Source organism: Dendrobates tinctorius, unplaced genomic scaffold (assembly GCF_039654945.1).
Source record: "Dendrobates tinctorius isolate UK_male_01 unplaced genomic scaffold, ASM3965494v1 ptg000120l, whole genome shotgun sequence".
Taxonomy (NCBI): domain Eukaryota; kingdom Metazoa; phylum Chordata; class Amphibia; order Anura; family Dendrobatidae; genus Dendrobates; species Dendrobates tinctorius.
This window is the reverse complement of record NW_027361788.1, coordinates 25833073-25854127: the sequence shown is the minus strand read 5'-3', so window position 1 is coordinate 25854127 and position 21055 is coordinate 25833073. Positions and strand designations below refer to the sequence as shown.

The 21055-nt window shown below is 45.0% G+C and overlaps 1 protein-coding gene across 1 annotated transcript in view; it reads right to left on the bottom strand.

Moving 5' to 3' along the window:
* Positions 1-447: 447 nt before the first annotated feature.
* The window catches only part of LOC141101697 (uncharacterized), a 39586-nt gene continuing 18978 nt past the window's right edge, over positions 448-21055 (bottom strand). Inside the window, exons 3-4 of the mRNA XM_073590978.1 lie at positions 1247-1462; positions 448-762 (exon numbers count right to left, since the gene is read on the bottom strand). Of these exons, the coding sequence (XP_073447079.1) occupies positions 611-762; positions 1247-1462 (368 nt within the window). The 3' untranslated portion in view covers positions 448-610. The remainder of the gene's footprint in view (positions 763-1246; positions 1463-21055) is intronic.

Below are 21055 nucleotides of genomic sequence, written 5' to 3'. Positions count from 1 at the left end.
GTGTCCATCTCTAAGCACCATTTATTCTTTTCACCCTCCAGAACAGCACCCTTTATGTAAACCCGCCATGTGTGTTGTGCTAATATTGTACCATGGGCTGTTCTGATCTTTTCGCTTTCATGCCCTAATGTTGTTAGCAACTGCAGACGACAGCAGCGATAACATGCCGATCACACACCCCGCCCATGGGAGAACAGGTACAAAGTGATCCTAAATAGCTGCCGGTAATGCACATCCCCGGGCCATGAACCTACTCTGTTAGCACAACAGCAGTGCCCCTGTAATCGCCGTAATTTAAGGGTCATCACGATCACATTTGTAAAAGGAGTTATCAATAAGGTTTAAAGGAAGTCAGTCGCCAATGACTGGAGGGCTGTAATTATCAGAAAGACCTGTCTTGTCTGGGTCAAATGATACCTGGGGTTATAATGGAGGAAATCCAAGATGGCCAAAGAATCCAACACACACTTTATTTCAATTACCATAACAATCACTATTTGCCAGCAATCCAGTAATTATTTCTTATATAACAGTATAAACAGCGCCACTCTGTTCTGTAGGCCGCATTTGGTATTGCAGCTGTAATTAAAAAAAATATTTAAAGTTTTATTTATACATCTATGGAGTCGTCTTCATGACAACTGTCTGTCAAGATGGTTTCCTGCTTTCTCCTAGACCAGCAGCAAATCCCACACCAGATCCGAGGTTCAGGGGTGATTTGACTTCCTTCTTGTGTTTGCATGGAGCGCAGGGAAGAAGCACCTACAGAGAGAAATTATCAATAGACATTTGTAGAGAGTGGGGGGAGCAGGACATGTGCCCATCAGCTGATCCATATAAGCAGTCTTACAATGCATGCAAAAATATAAAGGGGTTGTCCAGGATAAGAAAAAAAAAGTCTACTGTTTTCCAGTAACAGCACAATGCTTGTTTGATTGTTGGATTTGTCTCCTGTAACTTGTGGCCCAAATTCCCAGAAGGTGAGCTGCTACTTGCACTACTTTTTACACTACTGATCTGGACATCCAAGTGAATGTGGCAAAGGTTGCAATACTAGAAGCAGTCAATAAACAAATGAGGCGCTCTTAGTGAAGAAAAAAAAAATCTAAGCATGGACAACCCCTTTAATTCTAACCTGGCCTGAGCCAAAAGCTGGAAATATCTATTTTGACACTAGGCAAGTTAATATTCCCTGGCTAGACTCAGATGGTCGCCTATTACGGTTTGTATGACACTGTATACTCACCAAACAAGAAGTATGATATTAGTGACACAGCAAACATGATGAGGATGATGTTCCCCGGACCTACATCTTCAGCCTGGCAACTGCTCGGACAGGCACATGGACTCTGCACAGAGATCTCCAGAACCTCAGTAGTGTCCTCCACCAGGGGGAAGGTGACCAAAGTAACCGGGCTGCAGTTATAGTGGACAACAGCTCTCAAAGGACTCTCTGGTGAGGCTGAGGAAGAGGATTGTTATATGTTACATTGTGACATCTTCAGCTTATTTGTATCGGGTGACCCTATTATTCATAGTTCTCCTAAAGCCGGGGTCACACTTGGGAGTGCAATGCGAGAAACTCGCACGAATCTCTCGCATCAATACCCGGCACTGCCGCCGGCACTCGGGACCGGAGTGTGCGGCTGCATGTCTTTCTATACAGCTGAATGCTCCGGTCCGAACCGACTGTGGCAGTGCCAGGTATTGATGTGAGTTTCTCGCATTGCACTCGCAAGTGTGACCCCGGCCTAAAGCTATTACTAGTTTTGTGGTTTTACAACACCTTGGGGAATATCCTCTTGCATAAAATTCAGCAGAGTTTGGATATGGCTTTACCCTTTTCTTTGCATCGTCACTAACATTGTTCTTTTATCAATCATTAGCAGTGAGAATATGAAACTTTATAGGATATCTTCTAAGAGAAATCCACCTCTTTCTCCTCCGGGACTTATATTTAGTTCTCAAAGTTCTAAATTCAATCTGTCTTCAGTGAATACAATTGTTTCCATTACTGAGATACGAGATGACAATTGGCGCTCATGAAATTCTATGTAGAGGGGCAGGAGCTGGAGGCAAGACACAGATATTCTGCAAGTTCTCCTGAAATGACAGTTAGGCCGGGGTCACGCTTGCGAATGCAATGCCAGAAACTCGCACCTCAATACCTGGCGACGGTTCAGACCGAAGCGCTCAGATGCATAGAAATACATGCAGCCGCACACTCCGGTCCCGAGTGCCGGCGGCAGTGCCAGGTATTCATGCGAGAGACTCGCATTGCAGTTGCAAGTGTGACCTGTCCTGTTGTTTCAGGAGAACGTGCAGCATAATGTCTGTCGCGGCCACTAGCTCCTCCCTCCTGCATAGAATTTTAGTAATGAGAAAATTTGTCTTCACTGAGTACAGATTTTACCCCTGAATTGAGAGTGAAAGATCAGTCTAGGAGGAGAAAAAAATGGATTTCTCCAATTAAATATATTGCAAAATTTTTTATTTTCATGGCGCTATTGATTTTTTAAATACAAATGAACACGGCCGTTTCTCTTTAACCTAATAAAAAAAACCCATGGGAGGTGCTTTGGGCAAAGCAAAAAAAAGTATTTTTTTCCCCTGCTATTGAACAGACTATAGTATTAGCCAAGAAGCAACCAATTTTTCACTTCAAAGGCACATGGACTATTGCATGACTAATAAGAAGCTAACTGTCTTGTGGCAGGGCACACTTAACTGCTTCTAAAAAAATGTGGGAGTCCTGTAGGACAGATGTCTTTCCATTTATTGACTCATTCAAATGTGTTAGCTGTTCTGCAGGTGTGTCTTGAGCACATTACACATAGCTCCCCACCATCTCGGATCTGGAAGGACAGTCCTGTTTTTGACTGCCTGTCCCGCTGTCCCGGGCGGGAGCTTATTTTTCCTGCACTTCACTGATAAGCCGAAAGCCACCCCATGCACCGACCCCATCCTCACCTTCCCAGAGACCCACCATAGCCTGCGATGACGTCACTATTCTGTTCTCTTCTGTGTGCACAGGACCTGTGATGAGGTCACAGGAGGGGAGGAGTCAGGGGTCACATGATCAGAAGCTTCGGTGTATGCAGGACTCTGCTGTGCTGGTCGTCATGGTGCTGGATGGGGGAAGTTTCTGTGTGGGGTCAGGAGGGGTTTACAGGGTGGATGTAGCAGAGCCGTGTGTGTATGAGGTGTACGGAGCGGAGCCGCATGTGTACGAGGTGTACGGAGGGGAGCCGTGTGTGCACGAGGTGTACAGAGCAGAGTCGCATGTGTTAGAGGTGTACAGAGAGGAGCTGCGTGTGTTAGAGGTGTACGGAGCGGAGCCGAGTGTGTACGAGGTGTACAGAGCGGAACCGCGTGTGTACGATATGTACGGAGCGGAGCCGCGTGTGTACGAGGTGTACGGAGCGGAGCCACGTGTGTACGAGGTGTACGGAGCGGAGCCGCGTGTGTACGAGGTGTACGGAACGGAGCCCTGTGTGTACAAAGTGTACGGAGCTGAGCCGTGTGTTTACGGAGCGCAGCAGAGCAGTATGTGTACGGGGTGTACGGAGCAGAACCGCGTGTGTATGAGTTGTATGGAGCAAAGCCGAATGTGTACAAGGTTTATGGAGTGGAGCCATGAGTGTACAAAGTGTACAGAGCGTGGTCACGTGTGTACAAGGTGTATGGAACAAAGCCGCATATGTACGAGGTTTATGGAGTGGAGCCATGTGTGTTCTGAGTGGAGCTGTGTGTGTGCGAGGTGTACGGAGCGGAGCCGTGTGTTCGAGGCATACAAAGCGGAACTGTGTCTGTATGAGGTGTGCAGAGCCATGCATGTACAAGGTGTACAGTGGGGAGCATTCATACCTCCCAACCATCCCGGATCCAGGGGGACAGTCCCGATTTTGAAAGTGTCTGCCCCACTGTCCCGGCCGGGAGCTTACTTTTCCAGCGGAGCCCTGAGGAGCACTTTAAAATTCGCACGTGACATTCCACCGGAAGTGACGTGCTAGAAGCTGACCGGAAATGAAGCAATTTCGGGAAGAGATTGTGACGGAACCATGGAGGCACTTCAGGGAATGCTTCAGATCCATCACTGTATCCTCCTCCGACAGCGTGGACAGCAGGATCGCTTTGGAATCAGGGATGCCGGCCATGTGAGCGGATCATGATATGTCCTGCACTGGGAGGCTCGGGTGGGCATTACAATGGGAGCCGGGCTGCTATAGTATCCTTATAGAATCTTTCTCTCTTTGTTTCTTTCTCTTTCTCTGTTCTTTCTTTCTTTCTCTCTCTAATCTTTCTTTTTTTCTTTCTCTCTGTTCTTTCTTTCCCCTCTTCCTTTCTCTCTCTAATCTTTTTCTTTCTTTCTTTTTCTTTCTTTCTTTCTTTCCTTCTTTCTCTCTCTGTTCTTCCCTGCTCTCTCTTTGTTCTCTCTTTCTCTCTCTGTTCTCTTTACCCTCTTTCTTTCTCTCTGTTCTTTCTCTCTCTCTCTGTTCTTTCTCTCTCTGTTCTTTTTTCCCATCTTTCTTTCTTTCCCATCTTTCTTTCTCTATCTGTTCTTTCTTTTTTTCTTTCCCCTTTTTCCTTCTTTCTTTCTTTCTTTCTTTCTTTCTTTATTTCTCTGTTCTTTATTTCTTTTCCCCTCTTTCTCTCTCCCTCTCTGTTCTTTCTTTCCCCTATTTTTTCTGTCTGTTCTTTTTTCTGTCCACTCTTTCTTTCTCTCTCTGTTCTTTTTCTTTCTCTCTCTGTTTCTTTCTTTCTTTCTCTCTGTTCTTTCTTTCCCCTCTTTCTTTCACTATCTCTGTTCTTTCTTTCTTTCCCCTCTTTCTTTCATTCTCTCTGTTCTTTCTTTCCCATCTTTCTCTCTGTTCTTTCTTTCTTTCCCCTCTTTCTTTCTCTCTCTCTTTGTTCTTTCTTTCTTTCCCATCTTTCTTTTGATCTATCTCTCTGTTCTTTCTTTCCCCTGTTTCTTTCTTTCTGTTCTTTCTTCCCCTTCTTTCTTTCTCTCTCCCTCTCTGTTCTTTCTTTCTTCCCCCTCTTTCTTTTTTCTCTCTCTCTGTTCTTTTTTATGTCCCCTTTCTTTCCCCTTTCTTTCTCTCTCCCCCTCTGTTCTTTCTTTCCCCTTTCTTTTTTCCTCTCTCTGATCTTTTTTTCTGTCCCCTCTTTTTTCCTCTCTCTGTTCCTTCTTTCTCTCACTGTTTCTTTCTTTCTTTCTTTCTCTCTCTCCTTTTTTTCTCTCGTTCTCTCTGTTCTTTCTTTCACCTCTTTCTTTCTCTTTTCTTTCTTTATTTCTCTCAATCTGTTTTCCTTTTTTCTCTCTCTCTCTGTTCTTTTTTTTCCTCAGTACCAGTCAGTATGCCCACAGTACCAGCCACTGTGCCCATAATGCCAGCCTCTGTGCCCTCAGTACCAGTGTGATCAGCAGAACTAAATGGGTGTGGTTGGGGCGTGGACATAGGTGTGAATAGTTGTGAAATAGGTGTGGTCTGGGCGTGGCCTAAAAATCTCCGTGGCGCGCTGCGCGCGCCTCACATTTTTCCCTCTTTCCCTTCTTCAAAAGTTGGGAGGTATGCATTACATCCATGGGTCTTCCATGTCTCCCCTGCATTAGGCTAGGTTCAGACTGCCATTCCAAAACTCGTGCTAGTCATGTCTGCAAATGGTTGGTGTAGATAAGCACACTTGGTATTTCTAATGGTCCCCAGTTTATGACCCCTATTTGCATTATTGACCCCAATCTTTTTTTTTTTTTCATTGCCTCTAGACTCTGCCCTGGAGCAGACACACACAAGTACAAAATATTATATGGGAGGACACCAAAGATCATGCAGAGGAGAAGCCAGTCATGATCCTTTCTTCCCAGTGATCTTGAGATTGTGCCTCTGGAACCTGGAAAATGCGCTCTGCAGAGCCCCATCTTGAATAGAGGAGACATACATGTGGGACTGCCAGACATAAATAACTGGCTGGAGTGGAGGTAAAGCATGCACGTCTTATCTGCTCCATTCACTGTCTATGGGACTACCGGACATAAATAAGCACAAGGAGTGTAGGTCAAACATGCACATCATAACCGCTCCATTCATTATCTATGGGACTGCTGGACAAAAATAACCAGCTGGAATGGAGGTCAAGCATGCATATATCCGCTCCATTCATCGTCTATGGGACTGCCGGACATAAATAACCACCTGGAGTGGAGGTTAAGCATGCACATCATATCCGCTCCATTCATTGTCTGTACCAGGGTTTCCCAACTCCAGTCCTCAAGGCCCACCAACAGGTCATGTTTTCAGGATTTCCCTTGTATTGTACAGGTGATGCAATTATCACCTGGGCAATACTCAGGAAATCCTGAAAACATGATCTGTTGGTGGGCCTTGAGGCCTGGAGTTGGGGAACCCTGGTCTGTACGACTGACAGACATGAATAACTGCCTGGAGTGGAGGTCAAGCATGCACATCTCCGCTCCATTCAAGGTGAGGATTTGCAAAGCCTGATTTCTGGATTCCAGAATCTCAGTCTAGGGGTCACGGTGGGTTCCAATGATTAGATCCCCTGTGATAAGTTAACCCTTTAAGAGCCTACATTTAAAAACCTCCTATCAGGTATGCAAAACGAATCCCAACAAACACCAAAAGAGTGTCCTTTCAACCTATGCCAGGTGAACATATGTTAGTCTATCTTTATTTTTATACTATCAAATTCCTTACAAAGGCATACAGTAGCTAAAAACAGGGGCGTAATGATCGCAGTTGTAGAGGGTGCGACTGACACTGAGGCCTATGCGAGAGGGGACCTGAGGACGTACATTCAGCTGAAATGGATTGGGGCACAGAGACCCATTGGGTCCCTGCGCTGCAGAACAGGCTGCCGGCCAATCAGAGGCCAGCAACTGATGTCGGTGTGTCCATGACTGGGGGTGCATGACAGTGACCTCATGTGCTGCCCGTCACTAGCATGCTGAAGTTATCAGCCGGCTACAAAAGACAACGCCGTGCGGTGTTGGAGTGTGGGCAAGGTGAGTAGGATTGCTTTTTTTAGGTGATAAAGAACAGTGGAAGACCAGGTGAAAAGTATACCAGGATTGGGGACATATATACCAGGATGGGGTTTATATATACCAGAACGGGAGAAATATGTATACCAGGATTGGGGACATATATACCAGGATGAGGGACATATATACCAGGGTGGGGGATATATATACCAGGATGGGGGACATTACTACATAATGGGGGAGGGAGTCAACAAGTATGTCCTTCTAGGACTTAGAATGCTACAAGAACCTATACATCTGACCAATATGTGAGTGAGGTGGGGGGCCCAGGTGCAAATTTTGAATCATGGCCAACCAGACTCTAGTTACGCCACTGATTGCCTGGTCATAGAGCCTAGTACAGTCTTGAACAGATAGCGAGCTGCAGATTGGTATATCTACAGTGAGTGTATTGCACATTATTGGAGATAATATGGTGGTACTAGCTATACACAGCTGATCAGTGTAATGTAGTCAGAGTGACCTTTACTGGGAATCTCATTATTGTGTTAGTGGCACAGCACAACGCTGCAATCTGTGTCTAGACTTCATCATCACTCCGTTATCCTGCTAAATTGGGCTAAGTAGCTATTAAAATGGAGAAAGCAGACCAAACCATTAATGCATTCTGGCGAGCCAGCTATTCTTGTTGCCAGGCCTGTCGTTTTGCCAAGCAATCTGCAATAAAAAAGTAAATGGGACAGAGACCAGGTACTTATTGCCTTATTATTTATACTGCAGCATCAGGACATTACTATAAATGGACTTGGGATTTCACATTTAATATCGCAGCACAAGCAGAGGTTTTTTTTTTAAGATTCCACAATGGATTCATGTTTTTACAGGAAGAGACACAATCACAATGTTCAGGAGTGGATTTAGATTAATTTGTATTTCTTGATCTCTCAGTTTATCGCATGCAAAAGACAATACATATGAATGAGTCTTCGTTGTCTAGAAAAGTGAAAGTTAAACAGTAACCGTCATTTTCATTCCCCCCCCCCCCCCATAAATCAATATTACACATGAAAATAAGATTCTTTGCAATATATCTTATCAGAGAAATCTGGTTCTTTCACATCCTGGAGTGATCTTTTATTCCGAAAACTCTAAATTCATGGGTAAAATGTGTCTTGAATGAATACAGACTTTCCCATTACTAAGAGAGGAGATGACAGTTGGTGCTCATGAAGTCCTATGAGAAACTGTAACTGTCATTTCAGGAGAACTTGCAGCACAGTGTCTATATATGCTTTTTATAAAGCTCCTCCTCTCCCTTCATAGAACTTTATAAGCACCAACTGTCATCTCCCATCTCAGTAAGGCCGGGGTCACACTAACCGACGCAAAATACGGTCCGTAGTTTACATGCGTAATACGGATGAATGACCCCTAAATAGTGCTCCGTATGTCACCTGTAAGCAAGGTGTGGTCGCGTATTTTGCGCATGTAAGCATCCGTATGTAATCCGTATGCCATCCGTATGCTGAGATTTTCTCACCGGCTTGCGATATGGACATATAATGGAGCCCTATGACAGGGTTTATAACACAAACGAAAGAATAGATATAGACACATAGAATACATATATATATATATATATATATATATATATATATACATATGTCATTGAGACACACATATATATATATTTATATTTCCCAGAGTTCTTCATAGCAGAATAGCCGCTAATTCAATTGCCGGCTTTTGTAAAATCATTCCCCAACCCGACATGAAATGACACATGGTTTACATACAGTAAACCATTTCATTTCATGTTTTGTTTTGTATGTCTTTCATTAGTAATTAGATGAGGGTTGATGTGTAAAATTTGGGAGGTGTAGCTGTTCATTTAAAGGGTTAATTCGTTGTTAAAAAATGTGTGGGCTCCCACGGTAATTTGTCAATGCGGGAGCCCACACATTTTTTAACAACTAATTAACCCCTTAAATTAACACCTACACCTCCCAAATTTTACACATCAACCCTCATCTAATTACTAATGAAAGACATACAAAAGAAAACATGAAATGAAATGCTATACTGTATGTAAACCATGTGTCATTTCATGTCGGGTCGGGGAATGATATCACAAAAGCCGGCAATTGAATTAGCGGCTATTCTGCTATGAAGAACTCTGTGAAGTATAAATATATATATATATATATATATATATATATATATATATATATATATATATATGTATGTATTATATGTGTTTATATCTATTCTTTCGTTTGTGTTATAAAACCTGTCAGTGTGATTTTACTGTATCGCGCACTGAATTGCCGGCTTTTCTAAAGGACACTGGGTGCGTATTTCTCGCAGGTCACACATCTGGTCCGTGTGTAATGCGTATTTTTAGCGCACCCATAGACTCGCATTGGCGTACTACGGCCGTAGTACGCTGATAATCGCAGCATGACCATAGAATGCAGACGAGAAATATACGGCTGGTGCGAGGGACCCCATAGAGAATCATTTGTCCGTGTCTAATGCGTGCTTTTAACGTCTCTCACTCGTCCGTATTCCTCGCCAGTGTGACCCTGGCCTAAGGCCGGGGTCACACTGGCGAGGAATACGGACAAGTGAGAGGCGCTAAAAGCACGCATTACACATGGACCAATGATTCTCTATGGGGTCCCTCGCACCAGCCGTATATTTCTCATCCGTATTCTACGGTCCGTGCCAATCGCAGCATGCTGCGATTGTCAGCGTACTACGGCCGTAATACGCCAATGCAAGTCTATGGGTGCGCAAAAAATACGGATTACACACGGACCACACATGTGACCTGCGAGAAATACGCAGGTCTTTTGGCTGCTGCCAGGAAATGGCCCAATCCATCATCAGGAAGCCTAGACATGCAAATCACCTCAAATAGCGCTCCAGACATCCAGGAAGTCAGCCTCCACGGAGTACAGCAGCGTCATGGAGACATTTTTTCTGAATGTGGAAATGCTATTTGTCCTGGTGCAGGAACGGCCCGAACTATGGGACCAACGTGATGCCCATTATGCCAACCGGGCAAGAAAGGAGGCGTCATGGAGGCGCATATGTAGGCAGATGTTCCATGACTTTGGTGATCGGCCACGTGAGGAGCAGCAGAAACTGAGTAAGTACAAGCCAAAAAATTAGTAAAATTACCGCACAAAAAAAATGCATACAGAATCAGCCCCCCCCCTCCTGTGCTTGTACTTTTTTCCTCATGAGGCCGTTAGATTTTGATGTGACACGTGGTTTGACACTGCCATAATTTGGGCCAGGCCACAAGCTCCTCATCCTCCTAGCCAAACAAGTTATTAAGTGTAGTTACTTGATACATCAACTAATGTGACCCTGTGTATCTGGCCTGTATGCCCCAATTAGATATGCCACCATGGGTAGAAAGGACACCCCAGAAGGCCCCATGCCTAGACAACTGGTAGCAAATGTGACCTATCAAATATGTGAATTTGACAATATTTCCTGTCACATTGCAGTGGAAGATGTGATGAGACGCTGGCGAAGCATCCGGGGCCAATACCGCCGGGAACGTCAGCAGCGGTCCAGGAGTGGTGATGCGGGCTACGTCAAGAGAAAGTACATATACTATGACCGCCTCTTCTTCCTCGCCCCAATTCTGGATCTCAGACCGTAAGTAGATACCTCACACCACATTGCACAGATACTTTACAGGGCCAAAAATATTTAGTTATTTTTGGCTCTGTTCTATTTCATAACAGAACTCAGTCCAACCTTATGGACAGAGGAACTGGCTCCGAAACCAACCCCATCATCGATCCTGTGTCTGCAGGGGAAGAGGTGGCTGGCCCATCTCCCCCTACTAGGAGCATGGCTGAAGATTCTAGTCAGGAAGTGCCATTGCCTGCGCCCCAAAGCCCACCACCAGGACCATCTGGTGCTGCTGCAGCATCAGCAAGAGCAGAGGAGCAGGGCAACATCAGCAGCAGCCCAACTGGCCACATCCGGGGCTCCCCACAGCCTGCTGGCACATCCCGGTGAGGAAGAAGCCGAAGGCGGCAAATACCTGCCACTGATACCCGCACTAATGTGGACACTGGGGTCCTAAATTATTTATCCAGAGTAAATAGTGATGATGGGGAGGAGGCATACTCACGCAGCCTGGCCCTTTATCTCCGTGCCCTTTCCCATGAGGTCAGGCTCTGTATTCGAGGATGTTTTCAGATAATGCTTGATGCGTGCACATACCCCAATATCCCCTATGAATTATTTGAATATATTGAGAGGTGGCAGCTTTCCCCAAGAAATCTCATGCGCCTTAGGCACCCCCCCACAAATGCATGCTCAAGCAGGATCTGAGCTCAAGCAGGATCTGAGGATCCTCAAATACGTGGGCCTACACCTCACCCCCTTCCTCCCACTACCCAACCTTCAATACAGCAGCCACAAATGTCTGCCTCTAGCCAACCACACCAATATGGCCACTTGTTCCCACCCAGTGTTGGAGGCTGGTCCCAACCTGGTTGGGGACGATATGGCTATCTTGGTGGGTATGAGACATGTGCCTACCACAGCCAACAAGATGCCCCTCCTCATTATTACTCTGGCCAATACCCCCAACAATCACAGGAAGCAGGACACTACCCACATCATGGGCAACAGTATGGCCCCACACAGGGCGATGTTGGGCAGAGTAGCCAGCAGTAACCACAGGCTGCTCTTCCGCTTTCTCCTTCCCCAACGTATGAGAATTTATAATTCTGTGTCCACAATCAGTCTGATGCCAGGAGATGTCCAGTGCGGTTTCACTGGTGCTATAAATACCAATCCAAAGAAAAAACAGGTGGTCTCCATCACCAAACTTTGTGCAAAAAGTGAAAACTCACATTTTTTCAGAATGTTTTCCAATCATATTAACCCCTTCACTACCAAGGGTGGTTTGCACGTTAACTCCCGGGCCAATTATTACAATTCTGACCACTGTACCTTTATGAGGTCATAACTCTGGAACGCTTTCATGGATCCCGGTGATTCTGACACTGTTTTCTCGTGACATATTGTACTTCATGGTAGTGGTAAAATTGCATTCAAATAACTTGCGTTTATTTGTGAAAAAAATGGAAATTTGGCGAAAATTTTGAAAATTTCGCAATTTTCAAACTTTGAATTTTTATGCCCTTAAATCACAGCGATACGGCACACAAAAAACTTAATACATAACATTTCCCACATGTTTACTTTACATCAGCACAATTTTGGAACCAAAATTTTTTTTTGTTAGGAAGTTATAAGGGTTAAAAATTGACCAGCGATTTCTCATTTTTGCAACACCATTTTATTTTTAGGGACCACTTCACATTTGAAGCCACTTTGAGGGGTCTATATGATAGAAAATACCCAAAAGTGACACCATTCTAAAAACTGCACCCCTTAAGGTGCTTAAAACCACATTCAAGAAGTTTATTAACCCTTTAGGTGCATCACAGGAATTTTTTGAATATTAAAAAAAAAATGAACATTTAACTTTTTTTTCACAAAAAAAATACTTCAGGTTCAGTTTTCTTTATTTTACCAAGGGTAACAGGAGAAATTGGACTGCAAAAGTTATTGTGCAATTTGTCCTGAGTACGCTGATACCTGATATGTGGGGAGGAACCATTGTTTCGGCGCATGGCAGACCTCAGTAGGGAAGGAGCGCTGTTTGACTTTTTCAATGCAAAATTGGCTGGAATTCAGATCGGACGCCATGTCGCGTTTGGAGAGCCCCTGATGTACCTAAACAGTGGAAACCCCCCAAGTGACCCCATTTTGGAAACTAGACAAAAATGATCTTTTCACCCCCAATTTTTATTTTTCCAAGGGTAACAGGACCCTAAAAGTTATTGTGCAATTTGTCCTGAGTACGCTGATACCCCATATGTGGGTGTAAATGACTATTTGGGCGCATAGCAGAGCTCAGAAGGGAAGCAGCGCCATTTGACGTTTTTGGCTAGAATTGAGATCGGACACCATGTCGCGATTGGAAAACCCCTGATGTACCAAAACAGTGGAAACCCCCCACAAATGACACCATTTTGGAATCTAGACCCCCCAAGGAACTTATCTAGATGTGTGGTGAGAACTTTGAACCCCCAAGGGCTTCACAGAAGTTTATAACGTACAGCAGTACAATTAAAAAATCATATTTTTTCCACAAAAATGATCTTTTCACCCTCAATTCTTATTTTTCCAAAAGTAACAGGACCCTAAAAGATATTGTGCAATTTATCCTGAGTACGCTGATACCCCACATGTGGGTGTAAACCACTATTTGGGCGCATGGCAGAGCTCGGAAGGGAAGCAGCGCCATTTGACGTTTTTGGCTGAAATTGAGATCGGACACCATGTCGCGTTAGGAAAGCCCCTGATGTACCAAAACAGTAGAAACCCCCCACAAATGACACCATTTTGGAAACTAGACCCCCCAAGGAACTTATCTAGATGTGTGGTGAGCACTTTGAACCCCCCACTGCTTCACTGAAGTTTATAACGTCCGGGCGTGAAAATAAAAAAATCGTATTTTTTCCACAAACATGATCCTTTAGTCCCCGTTTTGTTATTTTCCCAAGGGTAACAGGAGAAATTGGACCCCAAAAGTTGTTGTCCAATTTGTCCTGAGTACGCTGATACCTCATATGTGGGAGAAAACTACTGTATGGGCACACGTCGGGGCTCGGAAGGGAAGTAGTGACGTTTTGGAATGCAGACTTTGATGGATTGGTCTGCGGGTGTCATGTGCGTTTGGAGCGCCCCTGATGTACCTAAACAGTGGAAACCCCCCACAAGTGACCCCATTTTGGAAACTAGACCCCCTAATGAACTTATCTAGATGTGTGGTGAGCACTTTGAACCCCCCAGTGCTTCACAGAAGTTTATAACGACCGGGCGTGAAAATAAAAATATCGTATTTTTTCAACAAACATCATCTTTTAGTCCCCATTTTTTTTATTTTCCCAAGGGTAACAGGAGAAATTGGACCCCAAAAGTTGTTGTCCAATTTGTCCTGAGTACGCTGATACCTCATATGTGTGAGAAAACTACTGTATGGGCACACGTCGGGGCTCGGAAGGGAAGTAGTGACGTTTTGGAATGCAGACTTTGATGGATTGGTATGCGGGTGTCATGTGCGTTTGGAGAGCCCCTGATGTACCTAAACTATTGAAACTCCCCACAAGTGACCCCATTTTGGAAACTAGACCCCCCACGGAGCTTATCTAGATGTGTGGAGAGCACTTTGAACCCCCAAGTGCTTCACAGAAGTTTATAATGCCTGGGCGTGAAAATAAAAAAAACATTTTTTTCCGTAAAATTATATTTTTGCCCCCAATTTTTTATTTTCCTAAGGGTAACAGGAGAAATTGGACCCCAAAAGTTGTTTTGTAATTTGTCCTGAGTAGGCTGATACCCTACATGTGGGGGTAAAACACTGTTTGGGCACATGGCAGAGCTTGGAAGGGAAGGAGCACCATTTGACTTTTTCAACGCAGAATTGGCTGGAATTGAGATCAGACGCCATGTTGCCTTTGGAGAGCACCTGATGTGCCCAAACAGTGGAAACCCCCAATTATAACTCCAACCCTAACCTCAACACACCCCTAACCCTAATCTGAGCCCTAGCCCTAACCCTAGCCCTAACCCTAGCCCTAACCCTAACCCTAGCCCTAACCCTAGCCCTAACCCTAGCCCTAACCCTAACCCTAGCCCTAACCCTAACCCTAACCCTACCCTAACCCTAACCCTAGCGGGAAAATGGAAATAAATACATTTTCTTTTAGTTTTTTTATTTTTCCCTAACTAAGGGGGTGATAATGGGGGGTTTGATTTACGATTTATGGCGGTTTTTATGTTTGGCGGCTGTCGCACGCTAAAAGACGCTTTTTATTGTAAAAATAGTTTTTGCATCACCACATATTGTGAGCTATAATTTTTCCGTATTTTGACCCACCGAGTCATGTCAGGTCTTATTTTTTGCGGGACGAATTGACGTTTTTATTGGTACCATTTTCGGGCACGTGACATTTTTTGATCGCTTTTTATTCCGATTTTTGGGGCGCAGAATGAACAAAAACCAGCGTTTCATGAATTTCTTTTGGGGGGGTGCGTTTACACCGTTCCGCGTGCGGTAAAATTGATAACGCGTTTTTATTCTTCGGGTCAGTACGGTTACAGCGATACCTCATTTAGGTCTTTTTTTATGTTTTGTCAGTTTTTTGCAATGAAAACAATTTTATATAAAAAATAATTAATTTTGTATCGCTTTATTCTGCGAGCTATAACTTTTTTATTTTTTTGCGGATGATGCTGTATGGCAGCTCGTTTTTTGCGGGACAAGATGATGTTTTCAGCGGTACCATGCATGTTTATATGCGTCTTTTTGATCGCGCGTTATTGCACTTTTTGTTCGGTGGTATGATAATAAATCATTATTTCTTGCTTCGTTTTTTATTTTTATTTTTTAAGGGGTTCGCTAAAGGGGTTAACTAATGGGACAGTTTTATAGGGCAGGTCATTACGGACGCGGTGATACCAAATATGTGTACTTTTATTGTTTTTGTTTTTTTTTATTTTGAAAAAATGGATTTATTGGGGAATATTTTTTTTTTTTTTTACTAATTTATTTAGCGATTTTTTTTTAATTATTTTTAACACTTTTTTTTTTTTTACTTTATTACCTTGTCCCAGGTGGGACATCACTGTCCTGTGACAGATCGCTGATCTGTCACATCACAGATCACTGTGACAGATCAGCGATCTGACACAGGCACTGCTGAAGGCTTCCTCATGCCTGCGCTTTGCAGGCACTGAGGAAGCCAGCTTCCTCAGGCCCCCGAAGGCCCCCGTCGCCATCTTGGATTCGGGGGCCTGGAGGAAAGGAGCCTCCCGCAGCAGCGCTGCACATTGCGCTGCCGTGGGGGGCTCAGGGAAGCACGGGGGGGGCCCCCGCCCTGCCGATGCTTCCCTTTAACCCCCCGGTACACCGCGATCGCGTTTGATCCCGGTGTGCAAGGGGTTAACGTGTCGGGGGCGGTCCGTGACCGCCCCTGACACATTGTGCCGGGTGTCAGCTATGATAATTAGCTGACAATCGGCCGCGATCAGCGGCGCTCACCACGTGGGCGCCGCTGATCGCGATGACGTAATATTCCGTCCATGGTAATTAGGTCCATGGTCACATGGACGGAATATTACGTCAATTGTAGGTAAGGGGTTAATAATCCACCATGACAGGCAAGGCTACCTTACGCCTTTCAGACAGATATTACATTTCTGTAGAACAGAAAATATTTAACCATGCTATACTGGTCAAGTGAAAGGATGAAAATACACTACTCACTTGTTAAGACATAGAGAGATGTGATGTTCTTAAGGCTGGTCGCCTTGATTTGTGACTATAGATAGCTGGCAAAAAAGTGAGAACTTCACTAAGGCCAGCACGCCTTTTCTAGACATTAGCAAGTGAGTAGTGTATTTTCATCCTTTGACTTTACAGTATAGCGCGGTGAAATATTCTCTTTTGTACAGACATGTAATATCTGTCTGAAAGGCGTAAGGTAGCCTTGCCTGTCATGGTGGAATATTAATATGATTGGAAAACATTCAGAAGAAATGTGAGTGTTATCTTTTATCAATAATTTTGGTGCTGGAGACCACCTCTTTTTTCCTTTGGATTGAAAATTTCTAATGTAGCAATGTTGTTATTGCATAATGTTATTTTGTGTTCTGCTTGAAAATGTTACTTTTCAAAAAAGGGCAATTTGGCCCATTGCCACAGTTTTCATATGGCAATAATATGTTTGCCTTTGAAAAAACAAACAAAAAAAGGCAAAAGTAAAAATTTGTCTACTACAGCTTACGTATCTGTGTGATTTCTCAAAAACAGTGTCAGCATACTAACATACGCTTAGCAATGCAATGAAACAGTCATAGAATCAGAAGGGGTAGAAATATATATATTTAGACACACATAAAACCAAAAATTATAACATAGACACAGCATGCTCTTGCCAAGAAGTTTCCCCCTCAGGTGAGATAAAGTAATTAGTGAAAATATCACGCACTTTGAGGCCAGAGAGCGGTCTACGTTGAGGGTTGATAGGTGGTCTCACCCTGCGCACATTGTCCGGCCTACGCACAACAAGCAGCAGAGGAGGAACAATCATGTATCCTGGTGAAGTTATGAAGAACTGTCAAGGTGAAAATATATTTTCTTATATAACTTTTATACTTTTATACTGTGAAACAATAAGTTTTTCCTAATTGCTTGCTAATGCAAATGTAACTGTATTAAAGATGGCTGCCAGTGTTCACTTTCACTTAAATTCAGTGTCTAAAGAGTTAAGTTAAGTTTCATTTCTCCTAAAAAAGATAACTCAGGAATGTGAAGAAGAAGTAACCATCGGGAGACATTTTGACGAATCAGAGAGAGACTGGACACTAGATGTATACTGCATAAACCCCGCCTAATGCACGCCTTCCCCTAACACTCAATATAGTATTGTGTATTTGTAAATAAAGCCAGTTGTTGTACTGCTCCTGACAGGTGTGGATGCGGGACATTAGCTAAGACTGAATCAGCTGCGTGTCTGAGTCATTCTTAATTGGTACCAGATGTTTTGCGCTCGCACAATGATTTGGAATGACTGGTGAATGAGGATTTATTATCGTTTACGACCCCGACAATTTGGCGCCCAACGTGGGGCGTGGACAGTGATCCGAGGCTCCTCTGGACCCATGCCTGGATGTCTGTGGATGATACCTGTAGTGGCTGACCTCGAGGACTGATCACCCTCCAAAACACGGTAAGTGAGATCATATACACTGTATGTGTCACACTTGCTAGTGTCTCAGCCGTTATTGGTTTGTCTGTGGTCTCCTTGGGTCTGAGGGGTGACCGGTCGAGTGGTGAGACTGAGTGCGATCCTGTGCCACGCTCTGAACCAGCAACTGAGAGACGTCGCATTCTGCGCGTCCTCGTGTACACCACACCTCCTCCACCGGTCATTGTACTCCATTCAACCACCCTACCCGTGACTATTGTCTAGTAGTGAAGTGGAGTGATAAATTGAGCTAGTTGCAGATTGTGGGGCAACTTAGAGGAAGGGATAGGAGACGCAGCCTCTGTGATATTGTACCAGCTAGGTAATTAAGACGTCCCGAGAAGGGACCACCTGTATTTCTGTGGAGGGCTCTCACTAGGAGACCGCCTCCCGACTGTTGGAATATCGTGGCAGGATAATCTGTTAATCACTGCTGTTCAAGGTTAGGGAAAGGAAATATTGAGCGCGAGGCTCTTTTCCTAGTACGTCGAACGTGAGGCTCCGTACTGTGGAACATCAGTGTTGATATCGCTACCAGTGGTTTTTCTGCAGAGAACCATAGTATTCTGTAAGAGTCATGCTGCGTATCTTAAAGCAGAAGAAGTCTGTGCCCCACAAGTTAGATGAGGATGCTGTGGAGGTCAAGGCAATAGTAGCGTCACGGGAAGGCAAGAAGGCAGTCAAGAATGTTGAGAGATTGTATAAGCATGTAGGATTGCCCTCGTCAGGGAGATTACAGCCGGCTATGTGGCATAATCTCATAGAGAACAAACGAGGCATGTTGAAAGATAAAGGATTGTTAGAACAAGCACAAGCTCATCTGCGAGTTGCGCGAGGCTTGAAGAATGAAGGATGGAAAGAGATTGATGGGGAAGGAGGATCAGACAATGCGGAACCTGTGTTTGGTTATAAAATGCCTTTGAACTGTGATCTTATAGATTGTAAAATGGCCGCCGTGCCACTGATGATGAAAATGCAGTCCCAACCACCGCCCTATAATGGCGACAAGACGAGCTCTCCAGAAGCGTGGGTGTGTCCTGTTTGTGGCGTGCAGAATCCAACCTGGGTGGAAACCTGCCGTGTGTGTGGGGCGGGCCGTCCTTGGGGTTCCGCCCAGACCATGGACGGAAGTGGGGCATGCCACGCCTCCACTGGCAGCCATCTTGGTGCACCCGGAATTCCTCCCCAGCCACTATGTCCGCTGGTAACACTTTCCGGCGAGTACTATCAGGGACCACCACTTCCTGAGAAACCTCCGGCACCGACCGATGCTGTTCCCACCTCTAATGTTCCTGTTTCTGTTCCGGCCTCTGGGCCTAGTCTCCCGGTGCAACCCACTGTGATATTTGTAAATACACCTGGTCAAGGTCCCTTCACTCTTGATGCCCTGACCGGCAGTACGGCTTTCCGGTCCGTAATGCGTATGAGGCGCCAAGCTATCGGAGATGATGAGGGATCAGAAGATTCTGACAATCAGGTTGCTACAATTCCCCCTGCCCCGCCACTGCTATTAGGTCCGTTCGAATCCCCCCGGCCCGGAAGGAGCCCACTACCTACCCCTCTCAACAAATCCTCTAGGTTGCCCCATGACCCTGAAATCTGGTTCCCCTGTCATTCACGCTATTACATCACACCTCAGGGCTCCCAGGTTCTTTTCTCAGTGGGGTATGGGGACATAGTTACCCACCAGGTAGGAGCCATAGTGAACCCAGCTAACTCTACCCTGTCGCATAGAGGTGGTTTGGCCCAACAGATAGCTAAAAAGGGAGGCCCAGCCATAACCCAAGAGTGTCAGGCCTACCTTACCAATTATGGCCCCTTGCATCCAGGAGACGCTATGTCCACCCAGGGAGGGAATTTGCCCTGTGATATAGTGTTACACACTGCAGGCCCTATATATGATTACAGGACACCCGAGCATTGCCGTACAATATTGCAGACCGCCTTACAGACAGTGCTTATCTTTGCAGGACGGCTAGGGAGAGATACACTTCCTCGTAGAACTTTGGCTATACCATTGATATCTTCAGGACTCTTTGGATACCCACTGGGCCCCTATATGAAGGAACACGTTGAAGTCATCAAGAATTGTCTCCAATCAACCCCAGATCTCGATTTACAAGAAGTTAGGATCGTCTGTTACCATGAATCCGGATTAGAGGGCATCATGCCCTTGGTAGCTGAATACATGATACCACTGATGCACACAGGTATAAAGCCCCTGGATGAGGTAATACCCACAGCACCCCCAACTGCCCCGAAGGATGAGGCAGTGACACATGACGAAGAAGAAGAAGGGCTGAAGCTGAAATACAAACCCTTCACTCCGGTACAAATTGATGCTATTGTTAACAAGTTACCTGACCCGGACAAATTTCCCATGCTGTATGTAAGGAAACTGGAACAGACTAGGAGCATCTACGGGGCTACATGGTCTGATCTATCAGGCATCACCTCAATCAAAGCCTCCGAATATTTTCTCCCCACCATCATGAAGGAATTGGACCCCACTAAAGCAGGACCTCTCAACAAGTTCAAGTCTGGAAAGGAGTTTATCGCTCAACTCACAAAGTGGGCCCAGGATCGTCTCTGTGACGAAGCAGGATCAATACAGGATATACAACAAGAATCTGGTGAAGCTGTGGAGAAATACGCTGCCAGACTAACTATGCAGTTTGAAGACTTGGGTTATTCAACTCATGTGAAGACGCAGGCAGCCTTGTTGGTCCATGCTTTTATTGATGGTCTGGAAGATCCACTGAAGGATAAGGTCATGAAGCTTCGTCCCGAATTACCTGATGGTCCCCTAAAACAGGCCCTCACTGTTGTGAAGAGTTATCAGAAAATGCTTCAAAGGGAAGAAAAAGAAGCAGAAAAGGAAGCAGAGAAGGAAGCACAGAAGGACAAAGGCAAGAAGAAACCAGCCATGTATATGGCAGAAGCCTCAGAAGTACCTGTTATGGTGTATCAGGCTCAGGATCGGTATGGATCACCACGCTTGAGGCCGAGAGGGTCCCAGGGCCAAAACTACAGGGACAGACCAGTTCGTGATGACCAAGGGAGACCTCTGTGTTGGGAGTGTGCCAGCCCTGGTCATATGAGAAGAAGTTGTCCTCGCAGGGGGCACCCTCAGAGACCTCTTCCTCCTCCACACTCATGAAGTTCAGGCCAACCGGTGCCCACTTTTCCCGCC